The sequence below is a fragment of the Stegodyphus dumicola genome, chromosome X1 (genome assembly GCF_044657685.1).
Source record: "Stegodyphus dumicola isolate Sdum_Otavi_A_Nest chromosome X1, ASM4465768v1".
Taxonomy (NCBI): Eukaryota; Metazoa; Arthropoda; class Arachnida; order Araneae; family Eresidae; genus Stegodyphus; species Stegodyphus dumicola.
In genome coordinates, this window is record NC_140780.1 from 54,705,763 (window position 1) to 54,733,246 (window position 27,484).

A 27,484-nucleotide genomic window follows, 5' to 3' on the forward strand; every position below is an offset into this window, starting at 1 on the left:
AAAAAGTGTGTACAGTTGTCAGTTCTGTGCTCGGGCAGTTATCACACTTTCTGTAGGTCTTCCTGTGAATTTTCAATCCTCTGTGATGGCCAGTTCTAAGCCTGACTATGGTTTTACTTATAAGTCGATCTGCATGGATGTTATGGAGCTGACGCTTTATTGGAATTGAATTTAATTTCACAATATTACAACATCTTTTAACAGTTTAACACTATATTAACACATTCATTTAGCACGCTAAGCATTTTATTCAATACAATAACAATGTTTAAAGTTCATTAAAATATTTAAGTCTGTTGACATCTCAGGAATGATTCAATTGATCATCTTCCCCTACTTTATGCAGCTATGTGCATCCGCACTTTTATTTTCGGATCCTGGTGCTCTTTGCGAGCAAGGAGGATTGCTACGGATATTCCGACAATGTATGGCAGATATTAATCAATCACACGCAGGTCGATGATCTCCAGCGCCTTCCTTGTCGTTGACAAAGATGTGTGGAAGATCTTGTGGAGTATATTTCGAAGGATATTAGCTATCTGTGCACATTTTCCTGTGCTTTCCTTCTAACATTTTATAATAAAAACATGCTTTCCATTTCTGTCTTTTTCAATTACTCTCCATCCCACCCCTTTATTCCTACGGCCGGCACCAGTTTCTTGGTAACATTCACAGTCGCATTCCACGTCCCTTCATACTCATATATGCTTTTGCTGCATTTTTACCGCAGGATCTAATACAGTTGTTATGACTTATGATATGACCCTCTTATTTTCATTAAGACGAGAATATCATACAGCCTGTCATCTTATTTCAAATAGAACTTAGGAAGAAAAATGCAGTGTTTATCCGTTTGGTCAAATACCATGACCATGGGGTGGGCTTTTATTTTTAATATCTTTTGCAATTTATTTGTTTTTAATAGTTGAAGATTAAGTCTTAACTATTTCTGTCGGTTGTTTTACATATCATAGAGTAGAGGAGCCTGTTCTCGTTTCATTAAAGCATGACCGACTTTTATTTATAGTTATACAAAATCTGATGTGTACACCACATGACTTCCTTGTACGGAATATTAAATTGTACGCAATTTTCATGCATTTCATTTAAACATATTGAATTAACAGTTAACGAATTTTGAATGAAATCTACTTCGTCGATAGCGCATAAGGCGCTAGGTTCACTTAACAGCGTTACATCTCATTCATTTCATAACTCAGAATGCACAAAAATTAAATCATCTGAAGATTTACAAGTTCTATTCAAATACTATTATAAATCTAAAACGATGTATAAAAGAAATTAAACAAATAAAAAAGAAATAGTTTTTCACAGACGATTCAGCGCCGCTTACCTAATGCGCATGCGCTTCTAATTAATTCAGTTCTCACTTCGGCAAGGCAAAAATACATAAAAATTCAAAATATTTTCATTAAAAATTGAAAGATATAGTAAAACATAAAACACCAAGTACAGTTAAAACAATTTTAAAAAAATTGTACAATGAAAATTACAGTTAGTACACAAAAACCAGCTACTAACTTAAATGATAATTCCAGAATGAATTCAGCATAATTTAATTCACAATAATAAAAGAAGAGGTTATTTTGTTGTTGCGAAGCTTAGTTTCTCTATATTGGCAACAAATCCACTATTCTGCTAAGTTTCAAATGTAAACAAATATGGCTGCGTAAAAGTATAGTTTAGGGTACCCCTTGGCGATTTTTGGCGGTACATGGAGACCGATTTTGTGCAAGTCTTTGACTCGTTATTTTGGCTTGCGAAGCGGCGATTTTTCCGCCAAAAGTCGCCGCTACACAAAGCCAAAATAACGAGATAAACAATTGCACAAACATGGTATCCATGTACACGTCGACTTATTTTCAATTTTAAAAAAAATCCCCGAATGGCACAAAAATGGTATTGCTCACTCCTTTGACTTTATCCATGTACACGTCGAACTGTTTTCACTTTGAGAAAAATCCCAGAATTGCACAAACTTGCATTGCGCACTCCCTTTACTTTGTCCATGTACACATCGATATATTTTCACTTAAAAAGTCAAAGGGGCACCCAATTCTAATAATATAGGCAAACAAAAAATACATAATCTCAATAAAATACATTTTAAACCAAACATTAAAATAACATAAAAAAAGAAAAACATGTTATACATTTAAGCACTACCAAAACAAATATTCACTTACCATGTTTTTCGAGTTCGCTTCGTACACCCAGAGCCACGTAGAAATCAAAATATCAATCATACTCAAATGACTTTTTTCAAACCAGGTACTCTTTCTGATCGAACGCTTCCCGTAGTAACCATCTGAACCTTTCTTCCTGCAAACCCATTCAAATCCATCTAAATGGTTTTTACGTTCGACTAGACGCGTATCTTTCCTACATACAGGACACTTATAATGGCTATTAAGTAAACCCACCAGTGAGTTTTCCTTTTTCGCTCCAAATCGTACAGAAACTTCAAATTAATCTTACTACATTCGGCCGTTCTACTGTCTAAAGAATCAAACCAACACACACCACAAAAATGCTTACAAAACATCCCATGATTCAAATTTTCCCAGAATTATGCACCCGATTACGTCACAATACGGTTTCCATAACATTCAACTACTCGGGCTACCATAAATGAAAGAACAAATTGGCGATAAATCAAACAACAACTTCGCCATAATACAAGGGGTACCTTAAAGTCTACTTTACCCTATGGCTGCTATCCTAAACAAAAATTAGGCTTGTCCGTTAAAAAAAAACTTTTGAATTGTTGAAAATTCCAAAATTATTGCATGCACATTAACTGTAGGCATAAAAGGCTTAACCGAAAGGTAACAACAACATAATTCAATCATTTTTAAAGCAAAAAATGCACAATTTACAAACACATGAGAATAAAGAAACTGAGCTCACTGAGCCTAGTAACAGAGTGGATATATATACATATACTGTTGGCCATTAAAATTGCAACACCATGAAGGAAAGGAAATACAAAAAAGTTATTTATTGTACGTAAAAAGAGTAAGGCATGAAGACAAAATTATTAAATTTGTAAGCGGTTTAGGGGTTTACAAAAGGGCGAAATTAGTAGGAACAACAGCCACCCCTGGTAGCTAAAACGCCCCTTACCCGGTTAGGCAAGGAGTCGGACAGGGCTTGGATGACAGAAACGGGCAACTCATTCCATGCTGTTTCAAGTCTATGCCACACTTCATCAACGGTATTAGCTGGAGAGGGGTGGCGAGCCAGTCTCTCAGCAATCCATGACAAGATGTTTTCAATGGGTGACAGATCGAGACCATGCAGGCCAGGGCAGCAATCGAATACCCTGTGTATCGACGAAGATCAGAACTTGACGTGCAACATGTGGTCATGCATGATCTTGTTGGAAGATGGCGTTTGGCAGGCCTGGAAGATAGGATGCAACCACTGGACGTAAGACGTCAGAAATGTACCGATCTGCGTTCAAATTACTGTCGATGCGAACCAGAGGTCTGCGTGTACTGTATCCAATGGCTGCCCAAACCATCACACCAGGTGCAGGGCCTCTAAGCCGATATCGAATGCAAGCAGGCCACCTGCGGTCTCCTCGAAGCCTCCAGATTCGTATACGGCTATCAGAATACCGCATACAGAACCGGGACTCGTCTGAAAAGATGAAGTTGTTTCACTCCTGTATTCCAGTTTTGTCGTTCGGCGCACCATACTCGCAGTCTCTCTCTATGCTGCATTGTCAAGGGACGCCGAAGTAATGGTCACCGTGTCGCAGTGGCTAATCACACCGATGCTGCGAATAGCTAACAGGCTATTCACACCACCTACGTTCGCGCATGCGCACAAGCAGCCCAGGTACCAGCATTTTACACCGATTTCCGGTAGCGGCATGCGGTAGTGAGAGCGAAGGTTGTTAACCCTAACTCAGCAATAGAAAGGGTTGTTAATAGTTCACCACTAAGAAAATAATTTGCAAGTAATAATTATCAGTTGCAAAGACGAGGTCAATCTATATACATGATAATGTTCAGGAAATGATTAGATAAAATAGTAATTTAATGATGGTTCTAATTGCAAGCGAGGATGAGTAATTAGTTTTAAAATCTTTAGTGTATTGACAAAAAGGCTACAGAAATTACTTAAATTCTTTTATTTAACAGAGGAGTTTTTATGCAAACTTAGACCCTATTCTTATAGCATAGGACTGTCAGAATTTATTATTCAATAAGAAAACTTACTGAAAATGATAATATTCTTATATATTCATCACTTTTTCAGTATCCACACAGGTTTATAGGTTCAAATGCCATATTTCAAAATCAAAGTTATTTATGAAATAAAACCTTACAAAATCTGATAAATCATTTGTGTGTGCAAATTTTTAAATCTAAATCTCTTACATTAAATTATTTCAGTTTTTTAAATTATATCCCATTATTTATTTCAATTTAATTGATTAACGTGTTTGTACTAATATTTCAAAATTCTTTGAAGCACTTTTTGTGTCATGAAAATGCCATGTATTTCCATAAAAAAATAAGCAGGCATAGAGAATAATTCATGTAATAGTTCATATAATCGCTTTTAACTTATTTCATGTCTAAATTTTCTACACAGAAATCCGCTGTCTAATTTTTAGTATCTTTTATCGGACGAAATTTTTCAAAGAGAAATGAATTAAAGGCTTGATTGAGCAAAACACATCTTTAAAGCTAAATGTATTCTTAGAAGTACAAAAAATGTCAACACGATTTTGCCCCCTCTTCAAATCAGTCATTTAAACTATTCAAACCGTTCAGGAAAAGGATAAACATTGCGAACATAAAAATCTGCCCTTTTTTATATATACTTTAATAAAAGGAAATGTGTTCTTTCTTTTTATAAGAAAAGGAACCCATTTTCCTTTCTAAACTTTTGAAAGTCGCCAACATTTAAAAAATGATAAACTACGCCAAGGTAGAAACCCGCCTTTGACAACTCAATGCGCATGCATGGTTAATGTTGGTGCGAATAGCATCGGCCTCACCGTGCTGATTGTCCACGCTGCTGCAAACGTCGATACACAGTACGAGCGGATACTGGACGTGCTGCAAATATGCCTATTTCCTGACTAATGGTCCATTACGTGGTTGTACGCTTTTGCAGGGCTGACTTCACAATATATCTGTCCTCGGCGGTTATTCATGGTAGGGCGTTGAAATCCTGCATGCCGTTCAGTATGACCCTCAGCAACCCACTGATTTCATATTCGCATGACAGTAGTTTTATGTCGACCAGTCCGACGGGCGATACCACGGAATGATAATCCACACTTTCGATAGACACCGATCCTGCCTCTATCGAATTCCGACACTTGCTGATAAGTATTTCTTCTTATTATTCGAGGGATAACACAATATTCTGATCAAACTCCGACCTCACAAAACGCTTTTCAAATGAGAAATCCAGTAATTAACTTTTCTTTCATGCAGTGCTTCAGATGTCGTTTCTCCCTCCTGCTTCGTCTTAAATGCGCTGAAATACTAATCAGTTACATATCCCAACATCTACTTTCCTTCGTATGATTTCGACGTGTGTCAGATTATTCCTTCCTGGTGTTGCAATTTTAATGGCCAGCAGTGTATATTTATATACTTTTGGTGCGGCCGATTGCAACGAAAATAAACGGTCCACATCTTACATGTTGTAACAGTTCTATATACAAAATTTCAATGTTCTGAGGCTACTCATTTTTGAGTTATGCGAGATATACATGCGTACATACGCCGTGAAAAAGGTCTCTTCAGAATTCATTTCAAATCAGTTTTATAAGTTTTTTTAGGGAAAAGAGTCCTTTATTCTGTCCTTGCGTACAGATGTCATGCAAAAACATCGTTAAATTGCATTTGATAACGGTCAAAATGGATATTTTCGTTGAAATATGATACCCGAAATTTTTCGGGATTACAATACTTCCTTTTTTACTTCGTACAAGGAAGTAAATGTACTTTATTCTGCTATTGTAAGAATTAAAGCAATATTGAGGGTCTTTGGTTTTGCTTCCTGAGCGAAGCGTTTATGAGAACAAAAAATTTTTAATTTCTTTTTTCTAAATAAAATGTTTTTGATGTTATTTCCTTTCATTTCAGTCAGTCACATCTTGAGAAAAAGAAGATACAATGCAAAATGCTAAAACAAATAGGCAATAAAACGTTTTGGAGAAATATTTGTTTTTAAGAAACTTTTGTAAAATATATTGGAATGTTTATTTTATAGTAAGTCTTATCTGCGAAGAGAAAATATTTTCTAGCTTGTTTTCACTCGTTGCATTTTTGGGGACAAAACCTTACACCTAGCTAATTTTGTTTTTTAAGCATTCAAGGCCTGTTTTAAAAAACATATTTGATAGAAGACTGTTTCGCTTTATTATTTTTTCAAAACTGTCTGTCATTGTGCATATACTTTATTATTCTTGCAAAATTCTCTGTCATTCTGCATTATTATGTTTGTATATTATAAATAGTTAAGAGCTGAAAACTTTTTTTCGTTATTCATTTTCCATACTTCATGAAAATTTTATTTCTAAAAACCATCTTTATTAATCTTATTCTGGTTTGTTGTTTTTCAATAGTTGCTGTTCTTATATTCATATAATCTACATTCTTATAGTCATATCCTGCAAGATATGTAAAAGATTTTTTTTTTTTTTATGTTTAGTAAATATATTTTCATAATGAAGGAAAACAATTGCTTTTCTATTCATTGTTGTTAAGCTAATATGTCAAATTTTTATTAATATTTCTTCCCACGCATGATCTATTATATTAATTCTGTCAACAAGCGATGTGTAATTCTCTTTTTCTTTTGAAGACATGGCTTGGTAGTATGAAAATCAAGTCTCCTATTGGTTACTCTATACTTCTTCAAGTACTTTCAGAAGAAAATGCTCCAACTGAAGTAAGCTATTTAATGTTTCATACATTAAACTAACAGAAATGTTATTTCTGTGAGACATTGCTTTTTAATATTTAAGTATTGTGTCATTATCAAGACCTTAAAACTATCACGGTTGAAATAAAATATTTTTCAAGATTTTAAAGGAATTTAAGTGATATTGTTTTGCAATATTTTATCATTATGTCGAAGTCTGATGTACGTATTATCTTATTAGTTAACGAGCCACCGAACGATTATACCTTTTAGCTGTTTGACCTCTGTTCATTTCATACCGATTTAGGTTTCTAGCTACAAAGTGGTAGTTTTTTTCCAGCATTATCTAAATACCAGCAAATTAAATTGTGTAATTTCTTCATTGTGGCTATTTATTATATGACAGAAAACAGTGTAAATTTTCCTGTAATCAGTAAATCCGTTTTAGCCGGGTTTAAGATGAATTTATAAAAATGTACTGTTATTTTAAACAAATAATTTATGGTGCAAAATATAATTTAAATTAATAGAAAAATCATCATTTGATTATTATTGATGTTTTATACAGGTTCTGACTAAATACATAAATTCAGTGGAGAATGAAGATTTAAAAATGAGCTTAGCCAAAAAATATCGATGTCATTCTGTTGTGATAGAAGTAAGTATATCTAACTTTAATATGGTTGCAAAAAATTCGTTTGAAGATTTATATGCGTTTTAAAATCATTTCTATGTATTTTAGATGCTCAAAAACAAAAAAGATAGACTAGGTTTAATTGAATATGCGACGATTCTTCCACAGACTACAGAATTTTATACAATTTCAGATATTTTAAATAACCCTGTAAGTAATGTATTTCTTTTACTTTACATATATCATCAAAGTTTATGTTCTATTTATTTTCACATGCCCGTGTTAAATGACATAATATTAAACAACTTTCATGATGTTTCAGAAGTTGTTTTACTTTATATGTGCAATAATACTGAATGAAAATTAATAACTTACGATATTTTCTTTCTTTATAATTGCACATTTAATTTTTTTTTTTTTTTTTTTAATTTCCAGTTCTTAAAATACTGTTTTCAAAATTCCCCTTCTCCCTAAGTTTAATATAATGCATTTGCAAAGCATTGGTTTCACATTTGCTTATTTGATTTATGAATGGCTAAATTTGTTCTGAACTTAAAATTTTTAGATTTTTTCCCCTCATGTAATGTGAATCTACAAATCATAACAGATTACTAAGTTTCCTCAACTTGCATTGTAATTTTTAACAAGTACTAATTATAAGCGTGAGGAAGATGTATGCAGAATTTAATTTCCTTCTCTAACGAGCACTAACCAGAATCGAAGAAACCAGGCTATTAGAGGACTAAATAATTGATGTAGCAAACTGATAAAGTTAGTTTATGTGAAAGCTGTTAAAAACGTGTAACTAGAAGGGAAGGAAATAAAAAACTTACTGCTTGATAGCACTTTAAATATTTTGCACAGTGATAATAAGACGTAATTGCATATGAAACCGGCAGTAAAGTTCAGTGAAAATCGCTATAAGTCGATTACCCACGATTTTATAAACGGTATATCCATATCGTTCTGTAAAAGATACTAGTTTTATATAGAAGCTATAATTTTTATTTCCTGTGGACTTGGTTATCTTAAACGTGATATTGATCATCAGTTATTGGTGGTAATATTAAATCCTTGGATGGCGATTAAAGATAGCTATGGATTATCAGTTATCTGTGATAATGATTATCAATTTTAATAAATAGCGTTGTTGTATTTAAAGCTGTTGCTATATATTAAAGAAAAAAATGTCGAATCCTGAGTCTGACTGTTGGTGCCAGCACCTTTGCGCAGTCGTGTCTGTATAGTGCAGGTGGCGGCCTATTAATCGGTATAACCAGACTGCTTTACATATCCCTACTATACGAGTCTGTAAAGGCTTCGATAACGTCGCAACGTCATTACTTGTTGTTTCTCCAGGGAAATAATACAACTCCGATAACGAGGAAAAACTTTTGCAATTGTTACCTGCTTTATAAGATGCTAGTTGCACAGTAGAAATGCACACTATGATCAAAGTAACCTCTCACTGGCCTTAAGAATTTAATGATTTGAATACTCGGTACGAAGAAATCTGCATACAAAATTTCAAGAGAATCGGATCACTTTTTAAGTGTGCTTCCCGCCCTTTTTTTCAACACAAAAATATGCTGATATTAAGTTTAAGTGATTGGATTATTTTGAGATCTGAGTGTGATATTATAGTAGTATAGTTGCTATTAAAAACAATAAATTAACATTACCATTAAATGACAGGGAGCAGGTGGCAAGTTAACAATATTTTTCTATCCCTCCCCTTAAATTTTCAGTGGACTAAGTAGAAATAGCACCTAGTGCTACAAAATGTCATAAATAGACATTGCTAGAATGTAATAAATATCTATTAATAAAATGCCTAATAGAATGTCAAGCGCAATAGAATGAATATTCTTCTCCAGAACATTTCTATTGCATGCTTTCCATTTCAAGTTCAGGCATGTTGACATTTTTAAACGTGCCAGTTGCAAGGAATTGTTAATTAGTCATTATATTTTTTCTTTGCAGCTAAAGCATAGAGATACAACACCTTCTTTATGTATTATTTTATGTCCTGTGTTCTAGAACCTTTGAATGTGAATGATTTGCTGGGTTATGAACAATAGCAATGACATGTATGATCAATCCTGAAATCATAGTTTTTATTAATTACGGTAACTGTTTTAAGTAATCTGCCATGACAGATTCACTGACGAATTCACTTTGACTACACGGATATTTAAAAACAAATCTATTTCGACGATAAATATTTTCTGATTAACTGCTCTTTCCCCTAAATTTCTCGTATAAAATTGCTGTGCAGAAATTGCAAAATGTTATTTTGTTGAAGAATTATATTGCCGATTCTAATTTTCGTGCACAACACATATTGAACAAACCCATATTTAAATCGTTTATTTCTTTTATGGATAAAATTTTCTTTTTTTATACATTTATTAGCGATTTTGAATCGTTTTCTTTTATCTTTTAAAATTTTTAGACCTGCATTTTACTACGCTTAATAATTTTGCAACTGACTTACAGCAGTAGCTTCAGTAAATTTTAAGTATGTTATTAAATTTAATGATGTTATTTCTTGGTTTGAAGGCACCTTAGAAGAGCCTAATGAAGTTAAAAATAACTATAATGAACATGCATGCATGAACTTAACTGTGAATTTAGAAAATAACGTGACTTATTACAAACTGAGCAATATGTGAAGGCCACTTGAAATATTGTGTGCAGACATGAAAATAATTAGGTTAATATAAACAGCATGGGAGAATGAGTGTATCATAAACACCCATTTTGAAACCTATAGATTACTCGGAATTGTTCATTAATTGGTATTAAAATTCTCATTGGAAAGTCCATGATTAATCAGTAAGCAGGGATGTAAATTATGTTCCCCTTATTGATGTATAACTTCTAGTATGAACAATATGGGAAAATGAGTGTATCATAAACACCATTCAAATCTATATAATAAATTGCTCCATTAATTGGTATTAAAAATCTCATTGGATAGTACATGACATACAAATTATGTTCTCCTTATTGGCGTATAACTTCTTCAAGATAGGTAGCTCTCGTGTTAACAGCCCTCAATGCTCCCTCAGGTCTGTGGATGATTATGCTGCAAATCAGAACGAATTTATCGTCTTGGAAACGTTTTCGATGTCAAAACTACGTTATGTGGAGCTCTGCATTTCCTTCTAGGAATACTCGTACTTTCAGTTCTTTGTGTACATCAATATCTAGGACATTTTCAGGCAACCGTGGAACCCTTTAGTAATTGCTTTGATTGCTTCGTATGGGAGTGTCATTAAATGCAGTGCTAACGGCCATTGTAACTTTTTTCTTGGAATTGATAAAAGATTTATGTTGCTGAGTGTCCCTGCACTTCTAAAAAGGTATAAAGCGCAGAGATGAATATATTGAGCATGTCTTGCATACTGACTAGCCATGACCTTCAATCAGCACTCTTTAACACCCACTTTTCTATAATGTTGTTTTAAAATTTTTATGAGCCATTTTCAGTATCTGACATTTCATGCTGCACTCTATATTTGTAACATTGTAATGTCACTGTGTTACCGTTGAGCTTTAAAATTATTGACTGCTTGTCATGAAAACATACAGTAGAGTAAAAGAATGTTGAATGTTATTCATAAAGTCTATTCTGTATTTAATTTCTATCTCTTTCTTTTCAGGGAGTTAAATGGAAAAACTAAAGGACAATGATTAATTTGCTTTGCATTCCTAATCTGCAGAATCTGGCATAGCTTAAATCATTACTTATAATAAGATTGATAATGAAAAGTGGACAGACACATTTCCATTAAAGGTGCTTCTTTCAAAACAAAGATCCCCATGTTTTTCATGTAATAATTTAACATTTCTTCATTGGGTTAAGAAATTGTTTCTTTTTGATCCGTTGGCGATTCTAGATGAGATAGGTATATCAAGAGAGTGATCTCATAATAATCTTATTTCATTATTTTAGACTATATAATTCTGAATTAGAATCATTTCTCACAAAAATTATTTTAACCCTTTTTTGTGATCGATAAATCTTCAGTTTATCGATAACATCAAATTACCCACCCCACCTCCGATGAAGATGTATTAACTCATTATGAGAAAGTCATTGAGAAAAGTTCATTGTGTAAATGTTGAGAATATTCTCAAAAATGGAAAAGATCTCATTGCACAGTTGCTACAACAAAATTCTGGCTTCTTATGAGATGATACAACAGCCAGGAACACTAACCACTATACTGATCAAGGCGGTACGATTGTAAATAAAAAAGATTATGCAAATCAGGAAGAACATGTGATGACCTTCTGCAAAGTTTCGCTGAGGATTGCCGAGAATGTTTTCATGGCGTCATCACATGTAATGAAATTTGGCCATTTCATATCAATCCCAAGTGCAAAAGGCAGTCTATGGAATGGATATGCACTCGTGTTAAGGATACAAAGATGGCTGTACAGCAAATAGATCATATATTTTGCAACATTTTCAAAGGACCAAGGCTTCTACCTACAAAATTTCATTTCTCTAGTCCTTATCATTATCTACAGTAAAATGTGTGTTGCCTTTTGACCGACATTTGTACGATTTATGTGAAAAAAAAAATTATAATACAATAAAATTAATCCAGTTTAAAAATTTAACGTTCAGTGAATTAAAATTAATTAAGTTTAACCTTGTTGTGCACATTAAAACAGAAAGACAATTAATAAAGATTTCAAAAATTTCAAATTAAAAATAATGGGAAAATGGAATCAGAACTATTATAAAAAAATTTAAAACCTGCGTACTAAGTATGCAAAAGTTTTGTTAAATTGCAAAGAAACTGTGCAAACTGTAAAACACGTAATTTAGTTGAAAGAATTTTAAACAGATTCACTAGAAAAACCAAATTAAAGACATAAATGCCCCAAAATTAAAAAAGATATAAGTAGATTTCGGAGTAAATGCAAAAGTGTCAACTAACATGAGTACAGTATTGATCCTCTGGAATTCTTAGCATTCCTTTACATTTTGTAAGCTGCATAAATGGGGCTGGTACAAAAAGTAAGGTGTAAGAAATTCATATTATTTAAAATTTGAGAAAAATTTTAGTAATGCTGTGGGGGATTACACTGAGCTGTAGCCTCCAGCACTTGTGACTGGCCTGCCTCCAATCTATCAACAATTCTCCATCTCATTCCGTCATCCATACATTCGAGGCTACTCGTTTTACCTGATACTTTATAAAATCTATTCAACTGTTGTGAGAAACAGCGAAATTCATAAACGAGTAGAAGCACACACATTGCAGTAAACCCCTCGTGCACTTATATTCCCTCCACAGTCACAGCTCTTCAGACGCTCATGTGTATTCAACTTTAAATGTTTGCTCAAGTCTTCGGTGGCATAATTAGTATAGTTCAACTGCCTATTGCACAACCCTGGTTGGCATTCTGCCAAAACACATAGACTCGTCCAAAAGGAGCGGTATTACTTGCTGCGACGTGAAAGGTCTTCTCTTCGCCGGAAAGAGCTATGCTGGAGGGAAAGAAAGTCCCCATCCTACCACCCTATTTTGAGAATAATTCGGTCCGAATGGCGCATGCGTGTTTGCGCTCATGGTCGCGGATGAGGCGGTCGAACTATAGTATCTTTATTTCAAAACTTTTTATAAAAATAGACGTAATTTGCTGATTCTCTTTTGCACATGAGTGTATCTACGGGTAATATTGTTTCATGGAGAACAAATAAATCACACCAGTGGCCGAGCGGTAAATTCGCTGAACACTGGTAGCTCGGTTCGAGGTTCGAATCCCGTGATCGGGCTGGTTGCATGGGTGTTTTCGTAGCTTTCCTCATGTGTAATGTGTATACGAGCCAGTTTCCCACAAAGTCATCCACAAAGGCATCCCTCAGGCAGATAGCCCTCGAGGCTTTGCCGTAATTAAATAACCTAACAAATAAATCAGTATTGCATATTTCTAGCAAAATTTCATTATATTTTCTATTTGAACAATTTCTGTAATATTGCTTTTAGTGAAAAGATTGCATTATGTGTTTGTTTGCAGTTTACAAAAATATTTTCTTCAAACTCTTTAATAAGACCTAATGTTACAAAAGTAGAAAATTATGTTTCAGAATTTCCATCCTGAAAAAGAGTTAGGCGTATTGAAGCGCAGAAAATCAATATCATCAAATTTAAATACCAAGTAGAGAACTACTCAGAATATTTTAAAATACAATACACTCAAATCGGTATAGCATATAAATCAATCATGTATTTATGAATATTATTAATGTTTGCGTTATATGGAAATATTTTCGAAACACCTGTAAAATTGCCATTATAGTTTTTTTTTTTTTTTCTAAAATGCAGGAAAGGTTGACTTGTAAAAATTTCCTTTAAAGGCACCAAATTTAAAAACATAAACATAATGTGTTTACAGTTATTCCAAAATCTAGGTATACCATCAAAAACAATCAAATATTGTACTTTTATATGCTTCTAGTTTGAAGTTATGGCAATTCCGATTTTCTAATGTGCTAGAAAAAACATTTTATCAGTTAAACCAGGAGGTGACTTACTAGGATACGTGGAGCATAACTAGTCAAAATATAGTTTAAATGCTCTAAATTTCAATGAAAATATTTATGCAAGTAGAGGCCTACTAGTATTACAGTTGTGCTATATGAATTAATGAACTGTAAACAATGATCCATTTCTATTTTATCCTAATACATTAAAGGCCGGAAGTCGTAGTACTATGATTTATCTCAACTGTAGCTAGCGCATCGCCACTTTACATTTGTATTTAGTATGTTTTTGTGGTTTGAAGTTGTTTGGTTGTTCAAATTCTACTTACAATAAATTTTGAAATCCTTCAATATGGTTTCACGTGAAAATAAAGATATATATGCAGACGATTTGATGGACATTGAAGAGCCACAACCTGGTACATCGATTAGCACCATGGACTCCATGATATAAAATTAATCCACCTGGACGTCTTTTGCTACACATCAAAAAGCACAAATTAATTCACATAGAAAATAAAGGCAAAAAGCTATATGCCCAACGAAACTGCGTAGTTTGTGCGGCACATAAAAAAAGAAAGTTGACTTGCTTCAAATGTGAGTTTTGCAATGCACCTCTTCACCATGGCAAGTGTTATCAACATTATCACACTCAAAAAAAATTCTAGATTCTTCTCATAAATATGTACTTTAAAACATTTTTTGTAATTAGTGTTTAGTTCTTTTTTAATATTTCTTGTAGTCTTAAGAGTTTAAATAAACTTTCTTAAGTCTAAATTTTTTATGATTACACAAAATATCGCCCACTCTAGGACGAAAAACGAGGCGAAGCAGCTGCCACGATACCTAGCATACTTTCGTCAAGATCCCCCGCCTTAAATGTGTTAATATGGTATCATTTTCAGCAATGATGTTTCTTAGATCATCGATCAAAAAGGAAAACGAAAAAGGTTTCAAAATCTTAATTATTTTCTTAATAGTGAATGCGAAATTGTGTGCATTTTTTATTTTAGACTGTCCCAAGGTTTGCATATTTTCAAAGTGAAAACTGAAATTCAGTTATTGGTGCAGTTTGTTAAAACTTTATGAGTGCTCCCCTCCCAATATTCTAACTGTGTGTTTAGTCAGCAGTGGGGTAATTAATTGCAGGTCGTGTTTTCCTAGGAGCTAGCATTCGACGTACATCCAGAATAATAGGCTGGCATTTATTCTTGAACCTGAAATAGTGTCTGCTCTTCAGGATGCCCTCAAGATTAAAAATGGCTTCAAATTTTGATTCCGAACTTTTTATCTTGAGATAGTAAACTAAATAACAAAGAAGTTGCAGTAACCTCTTTTTTGCGATCCATTTACTCAGACATAAGAGGACTGAAGTTGAACCATCACACTTAATCATGACGTAGCTGCGAGAAAGCTATTTTGAAAGATCACTCATTATTTTGAATAATTTAAATGTATAACTATATTATGAGATGTACTTAATCGCATTAAGATGCATATTTCTGCCTTAGACTTTTTTGTATTGCTATTTCTGAAATCAATATTATAATATTGTGGCAGGTTCTTGTTAATATCTTTATATTTCTATGCAAATGTATGTATAAATGCTAGTGATTCTTATATTAAAAATAAATGTTACTTCTAGTAAGTGATACGTGCTGTTTATTTCTATTTGTATACAGATATATAGTGAAACTGTTGTTTAGAGACCACTGATTTAAACAACAGGTTGTTATAAGAATATTATTAAAAGACGAAAATGTACTTTTAATCCAACAAGGTCTTGCTGCTGTTTTTCAAAATGGCTTATGGTTATCAATGCTGTGCTATATGTTAAGATACTTTAAGAAACTAAGCAATCTAATTTCTTCAAGGAAAAATAGCAATACATTAACTTCGAATGATAAATTTTAAGGTTTTATTAAAAAGAGCAGCATTTGGAAGAATAGGGTGGAAAATTATTGGAAATATTGACTATCGATAATTTTATAACTGAAAAAAATTTAAAACTTTAAAATTTCTAAATTTTTTATAAGCCACTTAAAAAACTCAGATACACAGTTTTCAAATCCTTTACATCGAATCTCAAAAAGTTATCTTAAGATTCAAAAACTATTCTTGATTGACATTAATGAAATTGATGACCAGCCATATAAATGCAAGATAGATTTGTTGAGCAGTCATATAACATAAACTTAAGCCCACAAAAATTCTACACTGAATTCTAGATTGGAGCTAGAGCTGAATTTCTCATAATTTCTGAAATGGCATTAAATATTCTCCTGCCATTTAGCACCATGTACTTATATGAAACATCTTTTCAGATTTAACGGTTATTAAATCCATATATCATTCAACGCTGAAAAACACTGAAGATACTTTACATCCAATAGTGTCAAATATTGCAAAAAGATGTAACTTCCTATGCAGCAAAAAACAAGCATATCCGTCTCGTTAAAATGTGATTTTCCTTAATTTTTTTATACTTGAAACAAATGCTAAAACTAATTCCTTTCATATATATGTAGTTTATTAAAGAAATAAATAATTTCATATTTAATATCTGGGGTCGGGATAAAATCTCTATGATAAAAAGTGGTCATGAATGAATAAAGTTTAAGAAGCGCTGAGTTACAACGTGTTTATTCCCATCTTTAACCCATGAATGGTTATTTATAAAGTAAACAGTACATTTACGTTGTGTCACTAAATTGACTAAATTTAATTTTTAGCTTGGTAATGTACAATACATCATTAAGTAATATGTGTTGTGATATTGTGAAGTTAAATTGACTATTGTATAAACTTCAACTTTCCCATTAACTTCTACCAGTTCATTATTTGCTAACTGAATACTTTCAGTTTCAGCTACTGATGCGAATTTATTTCTGTCATTACACATGCATACAGTTGCTTCTGAATCAGATACCATTTATGTGTTCCTAATTCCCACGTTGTATTGATAATGCTGAGAGAACTACTTTTTGTCGTGGATTTTTACTTTTTCTGCATTCTGACACGTTTCGCCCTTTTCTCTTCCAGTTATAGCATCTAAAGATTTTGTATTCTTAGATTTTACTTTCACTTTGCTGTGGTATTTAGTAACTAATGCATCCCTCACTTTAAATTGGAAATTTTATATTCTTTTAGTAATTTAACTTAAGTAATTTAACAGCATGTTAAGTCAGGCAACTTAACACAAGATTCTAAAAATTTTGAATTCTTCATTTAAGCTACACGGTCATAAAATAGTTAGGAATTCAGATCCTAAATCTGCAAGTTTATCTACAAGTTCGAAGAAATTAAGTAATCCTCCATTATTTCATTCACAGTCATCTTTTTCAAGATAGCTTCATAAGCTTACTTTTAGCTAATGGGCTTTTTGGCTGATGAGTTTCATGCAGTTTTATTAACGCTTCATAACGACGTTTCAGTATTTTTTATGTGCATTCCCTCAGTTGATTTCATGATAAAAGCAATAATTGCTCAAACTTTCCGATTTTTTTGACACATTTGTCAAGTTTGGCTCTGTTAGTTTCAGTAGTTTCTAGCTTGATTGACTGCCTTCACGACTTTCCACAGTTTTGAGTGGTTTAAAACCATTTTCACTTGGAAACGCCGTATTTCAAAGTTAGAATCACCCAGTTTTTCAATTTGTGCATTACGATTCCTCATTTTCACTTGGTACTTCAAATTTCACTAAAGCCAAGGAAAAAAGTAATTTCACTTACCTTGTTTTCCACCAAAAAACATGCAACATTTCACTCATTGCTTAAACTTATAATGGCATACTTGCCAACCTATGACACTCAAAAATCAGGAGATTTTTTTAAGAAATCAGGAGATTTTTCACAATGTTAAAAAGACTTTTTAAATGATAAAAATATAGTTTTTAATAATGAATTAACTTTAAGTAGTAACTAATTCTTAAATGCAAGCAACACAAAAATACCTTACACATAAAAAATTTTTATTACATGCATCGTTTAAGAAAAAAAAAAAAAAAAAAAAAAAAAAGAAGACACTTTAATCAGTTTTCATACAAATGTTATAAACAGTGACAGATTTTGCTTTCTTTCAGAAAGAAACTTCATCATTGTGTTCACAGCAATTGCCACGTAGGCCTGCTTTCGCTAATAAAAGTTTTCTATTGTGCCATCTCTAATATTAGATCTAAATTTAGTCCTCGTTTTTGCAACAACACTGAGAATCCTCTCACACTCTGCATTACTATAGGGAACTGTCAAGATGGCCAACACAATTCTAGACAGTTCACTATATTTTAAAATTCCATCAGCACCTTTCAGTTTTGCAATTAAACTCCACTGGGTGTCAATCGTAGCTGATTTTATAACTTCATCCAAGTTTTCTAATTGTAAACTGCTGTTATGCAGCTGTTGGAACTGTTTCAATTTTTTCTTCCTTTTAGAACTCCTTTCAAGATAATAATAAATATCAACAATGTGTTCATCCACATTTATTGGTAAAGAAGTTGCCCCTTTTTCAGCTGCTAAATTTAAGAGGTGACAGGTGCACCTCATAATCTGAAAATCTGAATTTTCCTTTCTTAAGATGCCTGCAACACCAGCCTTCCAAGCCTACCAATACTGGTGCATTATCGGCACCAAGTGCTAAGCAATTATCCAAAGTGCCTGCAGTTTTCTTTTAAAGTTTTAATAATTAGCTGTGCTATATTAAAGCCTTCTAAAGTGGAACATAAAGTAAACTGCACTCAATTTCTGAAGACTCTGGATCAAAAAAAGAAACAATCGGATACAGTTTTGAATCGGTATTATTGCTTCCATCAGTAGAGAGGCAGACCGGAGCTGTTTTAATGCAATCAATAACTGAAGATTTATTTTTCAAACCCATTTCTTTAACAATTGCACCTGTTTTGATTCTTGCACCTTGAGTATTTCTTAGCGATTTCATCATCGGGAAACATTTTTCTAAATAAAGCTGCAGCGTGATCCGATGCATTCAGTGGCAGGTTGTGCTCCAGTAAAAAGGCAAAGAAGAGACATTCTGCATTAATAACTTTTTGGTCCTTTGTTTCCGAAGAAAAATTTAATTTTTCGTTTTTTTCAAAACAACTCATGTTATCCTTGTGTTTTTGTGTACGCACATGTTTGAGAACATCCGCCCTTCCAACATACGAAATCGAAAAATCGCAACGACAGGCGGTACACATCGCAAATTTATTACATTTCCTTGAGGAAATAATGGAAGGAAAGTCAACTGTGTACGATTTTTGAAACGTACACGAGTATTTCACCTTTCTCGCAGACGTAACAAAAGATGATAATTTCTAAAACTATTTCCCTGAGGCACGTGTACTCACACAACTCAGGACAAAATGAACGAAATAACTAAAAAGAACGTCCAAATAACAACTTGCTTTGTCCTCATTTGCTAATATATGCCAGCTGACACGCAGTGGAGCTCGAAGCCCATTGGAGAACTGGAGAATGACGTTTCTGGATACGTATAATGCTCTCACTCACAAAGCAGAAGCTATCTGATTTGCAAGGTTTTGTTTTAGATATAATGTAGAGAAAATTCAATTGCTTTCAGACGTCCAAAAGCACTTTTTTTATTCATGTAACAAAGTATTAAGCCAAGTTGCATAAAAATCGTGAGAAATTTTAAGAATAAGAAAAAGTCGGGAGAAATATATTGTAAATCGGGTTGGCGGGAGAGCGGTCGAAAATCGGGAGAGTTGGCAACTCTGTAATGGGATTCCTGGACCCATAACCTGTTGTTAGGGGTTTGTTAAAAAAGTGATGGCCACACAGTAGTATTTTTGCATGCCAAAGGGAAATTACTGGATGTAAATAATAAAGGTTTTAATGGTTACATTCCTGATTTAACAGAACAGATGAACAAAGCATGGCATCCTATGACATGTAAAAAGCAATATGAGAAAACAGGAAATAACTTGGCATAACTTCTGTATCATATCCACTGTAAAGTACTTGACTACGAGTCAACACGTTGCTTCATAGTAGATTCATCATGGACTGGAATCTCACACTCTACAGGACCATTACCATTCCTCTATTCGAAAGCTAAATCCATGTCAAGATTCCATACATCGTACCACAACGAATAGAACCACAGCTACAGACAAGACAATATGTAGCTCTGCCTTCTATACATGGTATTAAATAGCATTGCACATCTCGTCAGTTTCAGCATTGCACAGATACAAGGGGAAATGCAAATTTCACAAAAGTTATAAATTGTTCATAAATGAACTTTTGCATTACAGATATTACAACCTGTTCATAAACACACTTTTGCATATTCCTAAATAAAATGCTGTGTATAGGCTATTTATATGTTACTATTTATTTTATATTAAATTAGTTAAATTCTATTGCTGTTCTTTTTAAGCTATTGAAACTTAAGCTATTATTTTTAAGGCTAGTGAAACTGGTACGGTCAAATGAGCCACATTAAATGGCACCGCCTGTAGTTCCAAACTTTGTCACTAATTTTACCACTGAAAAGCCTATTGCTAAGCTTGGAATAGCTTAATTTTCATACATTTACAAATTACATACACTATATTGTTTTTAAAAAAATAATTTTGCAGGATATGTAAAAGCAGGCAATACAGAACAGAATTTCAAAATAATGTGCATTATGCATCGATACAGTTAGCAGTTAGCATCCTGTGCGACAGACCTCAAGCAATTCCCCCCTCCCACACACAAATCATATATTTTGTTTGGTACTTTGATTATTCACTGTACCATACAACTGTTACTTAATTATTGATTATCATCGATTTTGCTTTTTCTAACGCTAGTATCCATTATACCCCATGATCTGTGGAAGTTCCAATGAATTTGAATGAATACTTTTCTTTATACTCACAATTTTTAATTTTCTTGCTCAACATTTGGTCACAAATGCAATTGTTCTGCTTTGTATCTATATCTTACGGGTTGTTTTACACTTAATATTACACACCGCTAGTTAAACTCACTGGTTAATAATAATAAACTCAGCCACTTGTTATTTTCAAATTTCCACAAACCAAAACAAATGCACAGAAAAAATGCCGTTTATTAAAATCATCTCCACTGCTTATACGACACAAATTGGCAAGAGATCGATTCTTGAGTGCCAGCATATCTTACTTGTACCTATAAAAGCCTTTTGTAGTTTATCCATTTTGTAATTTATCCATTTTTGTAGTTTATTCATTGCAGACCATGGCTTTATTGTTCAGGTATGTGGTGCTTCAATAAAATATGTTCGACTCAAAATTTTCCTACCAGCAGTCCTTGTATCTGTAAGATACTTCTTTGCCTGCATTGGATTTCAGAGGGTCAAGAATTTCCACATCTTAAGGTTAACAAAACAATGCTTTAGAATCATTACACATGAACGATCGTTCCTTCTCGAATACCAGCTAATAGGAGGTGGAAGTACTACTTCTGTATCCCATCTTTTAAAGTTTTGACATTCAAAATTGCCCCTTTGTGATAGATACATTATATTTACAGAGTCACTAATTTTACCATAAAAAAGTTCATGAAATGCTTCTAAGCATTACCTTTGAATGAAAAGGAACTGGTAACAAAAGGAAGGAAAGCATTGGTCATACTTGTAATCATGAATTAGCAAATAAACTTATAAGGACAAAGGGCAATCTTTCTGTGGCTAGAAGTATAAATTTTGAAATCTGATTAAACCACTGGCAGATGTATTTTTCCAACTTTTTGTTTGCTTAACATAACATATAACATGCCAAAATATGAAGCAAAAAGACTTAAGCCACAAATTCTAACATTCAGCTTTAATTTTAGAGTATTATAAAGGCTTTCAAATGTCATTGCAGAAAATACATTCAGTAAATGAAGGATAAAATTGAATTTTGTGAAAATGCAAGCACTTTGAAGAAGTAAGTCGATATCTCTGCTAGAAGCCATGCATTTTATAGTCAATGTAGGGGCTAATCTCTTAAAATTAGTGAAAAGCTGTTTTAAAAAGTGTGGCTTTTATGTAGAAGAAGCCTGGTACAAATGGCAAATTATAGCTAATATTTCAGACATCAGTGAGGCAAGTTATGAAGATTTGATTTTAGATTCTGCATCAATTCACGATAATATTGAGACAACATATATATAAAAACTGACTATGAGAAAGTTAAAAGAACTGCAGAAACTGACAGCAAAAGTGATGACATGCTGTCATCAATTAAGTCTAGAAAAGCCCCGCAGATTTTAAGAAAAATTCTTGAACTGAAAGTTGCTGATCAAAAAAGCTATCAGCAGTTTAATGAAATTGATAAAACAGTTGCTGAACAACAGAAGCAAACACAGATAAAATACAGTACAAGTCCGTAATCCGGACGTCCATCATCTGGAATGATCTATAAACAGGACCTCAAGGCCACAAACTTACGCATGCGCGTTTCATGCGCACGTCCACTACGCATGCGTGTAATGCATTTCCCCATGTGTGCTTCTGATAGTGAAGAAAGTAACAGAGAACATAATTGAAAATGAAAAAATTTCGATTGACAAGTTAGTCGGTATTCTCGACACAGCAATTACAGGACTTGAACAGTGGAACTTTGTAACTGAACAAGAAATTATGCCTGTTTATAGAATTAAAGAGAAAGTATTAGCACAAACACAGAGCAACTTAAACAACTTACATCGAAAGAAATGTTTACTAAAGTAAACAAATAAATATTAAGCTTTTTTTTTTTTTTTTTTGTAAATTTTGATACCCTTTAGATCAAAATTGCTCTTTATTTTATAAATTATGGTGTCATATTTTTAATTGTATAATTTTTGCATATCATCTTACCACATTTAAATTGATGATCCCTAATCCGGAATCGCCGAAGTCCCGACGAGTCCGGATTACAGACTTTGTACTGTAGTTGTTTGTAAGAGAGAAAATTTTATCAAAAATATTTATAAAAAATTTTACAAAGAATATAAAAATTAGTAAACAGTTTAATTTTAGTATCTAACCTACTTTAGAGGTTTTTATAACAGTATATTTTAAAGACTTGTTTAATGTGCATGTAATTAAAAGCAGCCATGAATAACTACAGTGCAGAGAATAAAATAAGATTTTATATGGTTTTTTTATTACACCAGGAAAAGAAATTTATCTAACAAGGTATAAAATGGTACAAAAATAACATCTAATATTATTAAAATGATTTTATAAAACAAATTTAAAACCTTGTATAAGAAATATGTATATACACTTTAACCACATGCTAAATTTTCAAATGAAATCCCGTCAAACAGTGTACAATAAAATAACATGAACAAACCAGTCTTAACAGTGTCTAAGGTAATTTCTATGATATCATATAATATCAGACATAAAATAACTTAGAATTTCAGTACCATTTAAATTCAGATAAGAAAAATGTAACTGAAGCAGATTTCACATTTAACATGAACAGAAAAATGTTAATTTGCATACAGAATAAATATCCCACAATACTAATTTCATTAAAATATATTTTAAATTTTAATATCCAAGTGACAGTACACCTACTTATTTTATTACTGAGTGAAATACTCAGATTCAGTTTTTCTTCAGAAACCAGGTTTAACAAAATGCTTTTTGGGAAAGTTCCCACCATATAACTGATAAAAATTCAGGTTAATGAATTTCATAAATAAATACTATAAAAATTTTCATTTCTACTAAAGGCTATTTTATACACTTTCTTTTGTTTTAGGACACCATAAAATGTACACTGAATAAACACTAACAATTTTATCTTAAAAAAAGAGCAATAATTAATTTTAATTAGAAAGAGCTTATAGCACACATATTTATATGAAAGGCTTGTGTGTACCTGTTTGTAATAGCCTGCAATTAACATTTTTTCAAAAAACTTTATACAGTTGTTTACTTATGAATTTAGCTCTTCACAATGCATGTTAATACATAAATTAAAGCTCCAGAACAAGCTGCAAAATCGTTTTACATATGATTATGAATTTTCTTCATAAAGTTACGTGAAATGCATTACATAACATTTCATGTACTACATAAAAGTATATGAAAACATAAGAACAATAAAAATATATTATGAAACACATTTGCACAAGACATCAAAAATAACAATGAAAGGTGATAATAAACTAAACTACACTTAAATAACACAAGACAAATACATTTAACAGAAATAATGTGACTAGTGTGAATCCTTATAAGTGCTTATTTCTCTGGCAGTATGACGTAAACTGGATTATTATATTAAACAACAGAAAAGCACTCAAAAAATTCATTCTCTCTCTGCATTGATAAGTTTATCATTAACCAATGTAGAATTTCTCCATCTCAAAACTCTTCTTACCAAGTCAATAGTATCACGAATTACAATCTTGATGACACATAAAAGAGTTAAAATAGTCTGAAATGATAAATTCGAAAAAAGTTTTAAAAAATATGCAGTATATATTATCAGATTTACAAGTAATTAACACTCATGAAATAAATCACATAATATGAGTTTATTTTAAAGGTGAAATAAATAACATATCAACCTGCAAACATATGTATAACTAAATACTATTTGTATAAAAATGAATTGCATGGAGAAATAATTATTTTCCCTTCTGGGCAGATGGGAAATTTTAGTTTAAATTTTCATTAATTACTGTAAAACTGCTTGAGGCAATAAATGCCATGACATGCCACATTTCTGAAAATGGAAGTAAAAATATTTTCATCTCACATGAATAATTTACGGAAGGGGATCAGGAAAGGCAACACATATATACACTGCATATATTTAAAATTACACAAATTTTAATTTTAGATTGGCATGGATTTTGAACAAAACTATCAGAGATTAATAAAATGCAAGTTCTCTTCAGATTAAAAAAAACTTCTGAAATTTTTTTTGAAAATTCTGCCAAAAACTTGATGAACAGCTAAATTTTTCTTAAACTTTGGGATAATGAATATTACACAAAAGGTTGTAGTCTTCATTTATAAGCGATGTCTGTATATTTGAAATGCCAACTTGTACAATGGCGGGCAACTAATTTATGTTACTATTTTTAATCTGTTATTTAGGGAAGGAGTATACTTCATTTATTGTGCATGATTTTCATACAGCAATTTCATTTTCGCTAACAGTGACAAAAGTATTTCCTTTCTAAGGATAGAAACATAGAATTTCATTAAAATTTTATGTCAATTTTTTATCAAATTTCCATGTTTATATATGACTGAGAACTCAACCATACTGAAATACTTAAAACTTGTATCTCACTGATACTATATTATTACACATGCATCATAATAAATTTATATTTTCCTTGTTGCTAACAAGTAGTTATAGGTCCTTTCGCCCCAATTTAGCATTGATAAAGTTCTGCAAACCATAACAGAATAACACGTCTCTGTTATTAGAATGTATTTGGGTTGAGAAATTTCTCTCTTCAAATAAACAGGAAGAGTATGTGAACCCAACTCATAAAAATTATGGTATTGCCAATAACAATCTTATCCAAAGATATGATGTGGCAAAAAACAATCATTTTCATTACTGCTGAAAGGTACAAAAAGTACAGCAATTTCTCCTCCTGTACTTCATCAACTTGCGATCTGACCATACTTCATATTATGCACAGCTTCTAGGATTTTAACATTCCATTTTTTCCCCTCTAAAGAGTGTTAATGCAGAAATGAAACTTGCTGCACTTTACCTGAAGTTAGGGAGAAATAAAAATTTTCAGTGATGCAGTAAATCCTAAATAGCTTGGGAACCTAGCTATGTTGATAAGAACAAATTCAAATAATCCTTATATTTCTACTATGTACAAAACGATGTACATGAGTCTGCCAATTCAAATTTATCTAGGAACATGCTCTACGAAACAGACAGTCTGGTGCTACAAGTTGTGACCAGCAGAATTATGATGCTTCAGGAGCTGAAGAGTTTACAAAAGTTTTGTGCAGATATGATACAGGAAAGCTTATGTTTATTGCTATTCTACATTCAAAAAATTCTCAGGTATCTAATTCAGCATGTTATAAAAATGACTACCTAGATTTTAGATAGCTTTATCTTCTTTCTACATATTCAATTTGAAGAAGCATAAAACACAAATAAAATTTAATGTTTAATACGATGAAATGAATTCTACCAACAATGTAAGACATTTATGTGTACTGTTGCAAATCCGAATAAAAAATTAATAAGAAAACATTGTAAAATGATTTTAAGATAGAAAATACAGCTTATATATTTAAATTATCTGTTAATATTATACTTACCATAATAATGAACAGATAAAATACTGATTTCCATCCAAAGCGTTTCATTACTACTGGCACTAATATCTGGAAAACAATATTTTGAAAAATGTAAAAAAGGGGTCTTCAACATTATCATTAATATATTAGATAAACTATAGACTGTGCTTTTTAGTACTAGTACATGCATTTAAAAATAACTAGTATAATAATGTATGCTCTAACATACAAAATGTTACAAAAACTAAACAATGAAAAAGATAAAAATATTATTTTTATTTTTATAAATATACATTAGTCAAATTTTTTAATATCAGTATCTGAATCAGATAGGCATTCCCTATTTCACCAATAAACAACATTGTCATCCACCTTGTAGACAATATCTTCAATTTCACCCATATTCAACAAAAGCTATAACTTCCATTTTAAAATTAGCAAAATACACAGCTCTTTTTTATCCAGACATCTGTTACTATAAAGAAAAAAAACAAAGTGCAGTACTTTACTTATAACAGCAAAGGGGTAGCTGAGCATGAAAAAATTTGTGACTGCTTCAAATGGTTACTATAGCTAAAAACTAAAGTAAAATCTGTCATACTTTCACCAAAACATCAAATGCTGTGCCTGCCCAAAAGCTGAGATAATTTACAAAGAAATAAATGGCACTAAAAATGCTGTTCTTTCTACAGTGCTCTCACCACTATTTTTTAAATGAAAGCTGCAGCTGAATAGGTACTTACTCTCAGGTCCTTTAGCAAAATCAGATGCTCAGGCTTAATCAGAAAACTTGGATTTATAAGGTGATTTTACATTTTGCACACAGATGTTTTTCAGTTTTGCTTGAACTTTTGCTCAGTACTGAATGCTATTAGCTCTATTGTTATTGCAAAGATCTGCTTATGTTATTGTCCTCAAATCAAATCCCAATTTTACAACATCTAGCATCAAATCAGGATTGATCTGAACTGCCAGCACTATTTTACTGATATTTTTAGTATTTTTAACACTATTTCATATTAAATAAAAATCTATATATGAAAAATATTTTTAAGGGACTGATGTAAAAAAGGAATTTGATATAAAAGTTTTGTGTAACAAACTTTTTATTTTTTGCTCTACCGTTTACTCTTATGCCACAGAGTGGAATCTTCTAAAGT

The 27,484-nt window shown here is 32.2% G+C and overlaps 2 protein-coding genes across 5 annotated transcripts in view; one reads left to right on the top strand and one right to left on the bottom strand.

Moving 5' to 3' along the window:
* Window positions 1-15,715, top strand: part of Vps16B (Vacuolar protein sorting 16B) — a 120,803-nt gene extending 105,088 nt beyond the window's left edge. For all 4 annotated transcript variants that reach the window (XM_035373294.2, XM_035373280.2, XM_035373300.2 and 1 more), the window contains 4 exons: window positions 6,862-6,948; window positions 7,490-7,579; window positions 7,664-7,765; window positions 11,224-15,715. In XM_035373294.2, coding sequence (XP_035229185.1) covers window positions 6,862-6,948; window positions 7,490-7,579; window positions 7,664-7,765; window positions 11,224-11,244 — 300 coding nt within the window. In that variant the 3' untranslated portion in view covers window positions 11,245-15,715. The remainder of the gene's footprint in view (window positions 1-6,861; window positions 6,949-7,489; window positions 7,580-7,663; window positions 7,766-11,223) is intronic.
* A 7,432-nt stretch (window positions 15,716-23,147) lies between these two features.
* Window positions 23,148-27,484, bottom strand: part of LOC118201211 (sugar phosphate exchanger 3-like) — a 69,919-nt gene continuing 65,582 nt past the window's right edge. Inside the window, exons 13-14 of the mRNA XM_035373270.2 lie at window positions 26,346-26,411; window positions 23,148-24,471 (exon numbers count right to left, since the gene is read on the bottom strand). Of these exons, the coding sequence (XP_035229161.1) occupies window positions 24,343-24,471; window positions 26,346-26,411 (195 nt within the window). The 3' untranslated portion in view covers window positions 23,148-24,342. The remainder of the gene's footprint in view (window positions 24,472-26,345; window positions 26,412-27,484) is intronic.